This window comes from Hibiscus syriacus, unplaced genomic scaffold (assembly GCF_006381635.1).
Source record: "Hibiscus syriacus cultivar Baekdansim isolate YM2019G1 unplaced genomic scaffold, ASM638163v2 tig00110384_pilon, whole genome shotgun sequence".
Classification (NCBI taxonomy): domain Eukaryota; kingdom Viridiplantae; phylum Streptophyta; class Magnoliopsida; order Malvales; family Malvaceae; genus Hibiscus; species Hibiscus syriacus.
Window position 1 is genome coordinate 4420447 of NW_024062715.1, and position 6000 is coordinate 4426446.

General features: G+C 34.0%; 1 protein-coding gene across 1 annotated transcript; it reads right to left on the reverse strand.

Moving 5' to 3' along the window:
- Positions 1-3718: 3718 nt before the first annotated feature.
- Positions 3719-4558, reverse strand: LOC120122219. Its single transcript, XM_039141415.1, has one exon. It carries the CDS (start codon positions 4556-4558, stop codon positions 3719-3721), a length of 840 nt encoding a protein of 279 aa, XP_038997346.1.
- Positions 4559-6000: the final 1442 nt, after the last annotated feature.

A 6000-nucleotide genomic window follows, 5' to 3' on the forward strand; every position in this document is an offset into this window, starting at 1 on the left:
CGCGGAGGTGCGTGGCAGCACGTGGCGATGGCGACGGGCTCGGGGTAGTCGGTCGATCACTCCACTAGCATCGAAATATCATTTAAGACCAAAATCAGACCAATAACATCAACCAAACGGAGCCAAATTAGTCAGAAACATTCGGGATGTACCCACGCTGGAGATGGAGGGAAATCGGTGACGTTGACGTGACCTTCCGGTCAGGTTTTGATTACACGGAGATGGTGAGTCTTCCTAGGGTGGCGGTGAGACGAGACGACGACGGAGGCAACCGAAAAAAGTGATTAACCGAGGTGGTGGGGGATAGTTTCAACGAAGCTTCCAACGTTCAATCCCAGCGAACGGTGGTCTATCTCGGTGAGGGGTAAGAGGGTTTTTGGTTGGAGCGAGATGGCAGTTCGATTGGTCGGGGCAGTGACAACCACCGATGGTTGGGTGACACCGAATTAGAGAAGGGGGATAGACGGATTTTCTAAAAGTTTCACGCCTAACGATGGTCGGATCAAGCGATTGAAGGGTTGGGGTTGGATCGATGGTCGCTACTGAGGTAGTTGGTAACAGGGGTGCACACCACCGCCGATCGGAGAAGGCTTGTCGGAGGGCAACAAGGGTGGTTCTAGTTGGAGAGAAAAGAAAATGGTTTGAGATTCTTGTTTTTAAACACAGGGGAATGGGGTAAGTGGTATGAACCAATGTAATCCCTCCCCACAAGAAGTGTAGAAAGGTTTATTATTTTATTAACCACGTAGTACCCAAACCTAGTGGCTAGGGCATGGTTTTCCATCTTTTGCGGTCTGGTTTCCAAACCCACCAGCTACATTTATTTCTTTCATTCGTTCATTTTTTTAAGCTGACAAAAGATGGACAATTTAAGGATTGGGTCCCTTCACTATCATCAAGCTTTCACAACAACCATCATACTTCAAAAATCAATCATTTTAGTCCCCAACTTTTCCTTTGTTACTACTTTAATTTAATACTTTATATCAATAAAATCTAACCCCTAAATTGGGGAGTGACCAAGAGTGCATGGTCATAGATGATGCAAAGGTTGTCGAAAATATCGAACCAAGCATCACTAACACTCTGTGGCCTAAAAGAAACGTAAACTTCAGGTTTAGAGTAACAAAACCCTTTTTTTTACATCAAAATTATGAGATCCTTTAAAAAAATAAAATAGTTTGGTTTATTGATTTACTATTTTGGGATTAGCAGTAAATCTATGATATCTTTCACTGAGATAGCATGAGAGTTGGAGAAGATAGTCAGAAGGATGATTTTGGAGACTTTTGGTGTGGAGAAATATACGGATGAGTTCATCAACTCCACAAATTATCTTCTCAAGGTCATGAAATATGAAGGGTCTCAAACTAACGAGCCAAGCCTTAGGGCTCTCTCGGACCAGACCACTATTTTGTATCAAAATGAGGCTGATGGATTGGAAATTTTGAGCAAAGATGGCGAATGGATCACTGTAAAACCCTCACCGAGCTCTTTCATTTTCATCGTTGGAGAGTCCCTCAGCGTAAGTTTAATATATTACATATTTGTTTTTGAATAGTTTTGTGTTAATATTTGTTCATAATTTTTTAATCTATTTACAACACAAACATACTTTGCAGATATAATTAATCGAATCTAAGTTTTTTTAGAAAGAATAATATCCCATTTTACTATTGAGGTCAGTAAAGATCGTAAATTCCATATTAGAAATAATATATATTGTTGCATTATAGGTATGGTTAAATGGTGGATTGTCTTCGCCATATCATCGAGTTGTGATGAAGGGGAACAAGGTAAGATACAGCATTGGATTGTTTGTAATAGCGAGAGATGGGTATCAAGTAAAGGTTCCAGAAGAGCTCGTGGATGACAAAAACAGTTTACTCTTCAAACCTTTTGATTACGAAGAATTCTTGGGACTTTATTCTGCCAAGGTTGCTGGAGGCGCTCTTCTAGGATATGGTCTTAAGTCTTATTTGCAGTGTTTGAAACTTCACCATAATAATTCATGTATTAAATATTAAGTTGATCTTGAATTTCATTTTATAAACTTAAAAAATAAATTTGTTTAATTAGTTTTTCTGAATTCGATTTTTATATTTAATAAATATTATAAAATTAATATAATTGAATAATACTAACAAACTTTTCCGTTACATTTGAAAATTGATAGATGAACAATTATATGCAGTAAATTAGTTAAAATAAGTAATCTATATACATCAAGTTATGATAAAATTCAGTAGCTTAAGTTCATTTCTTTTAACAACTAGATTAATTTTGAAATAGGCATGATAATAATTATTGTAAAAAAATAGACATGATATTAATTGACTCGTCGAACGGATTCAGTAGTTAAAAGGTGTGTTTTCTAGGTTTAAGCAGTTGTATCTATAGAATGTGTATACGCTATCAATAATTAAGAAAGATTGTAAACAAATACTACCTTAAAATCATCCTAGATACAACTATTGATAACAAGATTAGTAACATGTTTAGCTCAGATTTGAGTTTAAAATTTTTCCCACATATCAGTCCAACTCGAATTAAAAATAAATAATTAAAAATTTTATTTTAATTATAAAATATATAGATATTGATATAAAATTATATTTTTAATGTTTTAATTATTTTTTAATCAAGAAAATATGTAATTTGGGATGCTTGGGTTTTTAATTTTTATAAAACACTGGACTTTGATCGTCCCACCTTATAAACAATCCTATTTCTAATTTTTTTTATATAAAACACAAAATTAATTATGATGTTGATCTATCAAAATCGAGGGTATGACACGGATCGATCCAAATTAATTATGGTGAATCCGTAGAATCGAAAATTCAAAAAAAAAAGTTAGCCTCTCAATTCTTCTAATGAGGTGAAAATTCCTCCAACTTTTTTTAAAAAATAGATTGAACCCCTAAATATAAAATATGCGTAACTATTTATATTTATTTAAAATATGCGTAACTATTTTATCAATGAAATTATAATTTATTTCTAATAATTCATAAATATAAAAAATCTAACTTTTTTATTATATATAATATATTTTTTATTAATACACGATGATTACAATGTAATATCTATTTAAAAAACTCTTAATATTTGATAATGAATGCTCAAATACTCTTATAGACGTAGTGCTCGAAATAGAGACCTCTACAGATATAATACTTAAGGGATCACTTTGTCCCTATAGCAAATTTAAATCATTAATTTTAATTATACATTTTTATGTTGACATTCCGGTTCAAAGCTTTGCCCTGATTAATTTGGATCAATCTGCGTCACACACCTGACTTAAGTGAGTGAATCTCCCAACAGAGATTTTCACTATACATTTTAGTTGCATCAATTTTACTCTCAAACTCATTTAGTTACATTAATTCACCTTTTAATCTATATTGATTGTTGCTTGTATCAGTGAGAGATGGTCTAAAATTTTCGATGAAAATATTTAAAATGCTTATTACCTTATAAATATTTTTAAATTCTAATATTTTTAGTATTAATAACTTCTCTAATTTCTACATGCAACTACCTGGAAAAGAAAAGAATCTAATCACCAGTGAACATGATGATGCTTTTTTGTTTAATAGCCAATCTACCAATAATGAATATTACATTACTCTGACAAAAACACAAACAAAAGACACATAGATTGAAATATTTCAGGGATTGAGGCTATTCCTTCAATTAATAAGACGGATTTTCATTTTTCTGATGCCTTGAAAATCCATTGCCATCCTTTGAAACTTCTTCTGCTCTTTTTACCGCCTCTTTCATCCATTGTTAACGGACATGAACTTGTAGGGATATACCCTTTAGATTCTTCTTCAAAACCAACGTGTAAATCAATAAAACCGGAATCGTAGTCTCCCCTGGTAAAATTACTCCGCCTGTTTGCACCATTGAAACCATTATCACCGGCACCCCAACTGCCATTAAAACAAGAGCTCCGAGCAGCCGAAATGGAGCTCCTAGCGCCGGAAAAATTCATCGAATCGATTCCATCTCCCGATTGGAAAAGCCCACCACCCTTGAAGCTACAAAGAGATCTCGACCTTGAGACTCCGGTGCAATTAACGACCCACAAATCATCACTTTTCTCATCCGCACCACCACAGTTATTACAATCTTTCTCTCTTTTCTTCTTGAACAATCTTATAATCCTCCAGAACCCATTCTTTTTCTTCATCCCAACGCGGCTACTATTGCTTCTTTTGATTAAAAAGACCTCTTCTGATTTCTCAGTTTGTTCTTTGTTTTCATTCTCTATCAATAACGAGACACGGCCACCAACGCCGTATGAACTTCGAGTATCGGAGGCGATTTCCAAGCAAGAACAAGTTGAGAGGTGCTGAACGCCACAATCCGAGCAAACCAAGTTGAGCAAACGAGCCTCGAGACAATACGCGCACACACCGAACGGGGATTGTTGTGGATGTTTCTTACATCGAACATCCGACGCTGTTCTGTAATAATCATGGAAACGGCCAACATTATCGTTGTACACTTCCACTGCTTTGCCTCTTTCATGGCTCATCTTCATCATCATGAAAAACCCTTGAACTCCAAGTGATTGGACAAAAACAGAAAACTCATAAAATATCAAAACGATTTGCGTAAAGAACTTATAAGGAAGTGAAACGCAACAGTAAACTGTTAAACAAATTAAATATTATCTGATCCTATTCTCATATGTAATGGGTAAGGGGAGGAAGGATAGTAGGCTGCCATCAATATCAAATTGAGAGTAGCTTCCGTGAAAGACCTCTGTTATGAATTGCCCTCAGTGAGATTCGATCCTACGATCACAAGATTAAAAACGTTGCGCAATTGAATTAGATGGTCAATTTTGTTAAACAAATTAAGATGGCAGATATCTTTTCTAGCTTTGATTTTATTTAACACAGTGGGACTGTTCATGCAGTAGTGGAGTTCCATTTGAGTCTTTGAAGTCCCACATGGAAACAAAAGTCTTTTGGATCATTATAAGGTCCAAGTCCATCAATCTGTCTTATGCTTTTGTCAACTTTTTTCTTTTCCTGGATTTTTTTTCTTCATCGTCTTTCTCTCAGTATAGACTTTTTTCCCATGCTAAATGCTAACTGACACACACTATCTTCTCAATGTTTCTTCATGTTCTTCTATTATTGGATTGATGGAAAGTTCACTCGGTCCACTTTCCGTTTGCAATTCGTCCAAGGTTCATGAAACCAACCTTAAATTATTTTTAATATCGTTATTATTTTTCATTTGTTTATGTATTTATATCTAAATTTTGCATATGATAAATATATTCTGAAATCATTAACGATATTTTATTTTTATTTTTTTCACTTATAACGCTTTAAATTCGTTAAATCCATATTCTCAAACATGACATGGTAAATAAAATCTAAATCCATATTCTCAAACATGACATAGAATTCATTTAATTTTTTTTAAAAGTATAACTATGATATATTTATTTCTTGGAAGCATCATCAACATCGTGCTAAATACAGATTAAACGAATACTATCATGACTATAGTAAGTAAAATATAATAATGATCAATTAGTGTAGCTTGCTAAGCAAAAACATAAACAATTGAGGTAACGACATACATAATAAGATCCCTTCAATAACCCCAAGCATCAAATATGGAAGAGAAAACTTGAAGAAGATCCAAAACGAACAAATGAAAAAGTGATCTCCTCTTAACGACAATCTCGTCAGACATAGCTATTCGCTAACCAACGGACCGTCATGAACAAACGAACAAAGAAATCAAACATCTAAAAATCAACCAACCATGAAAACATGAAGAAGCACGGATCTAGAAGAAGACTAATAAAAGAAATATGCATAGTAAATATAAAAATACTGGTAGTCATGATACCTTTAATGAAAAGAAGCAAGAGAAAACGTCATTATTAAAATATGTTAAACTATAATTGAAACTAGTAAAAGTAGATAAGAATTAACGGAAAAGAGAAACAACGTGACA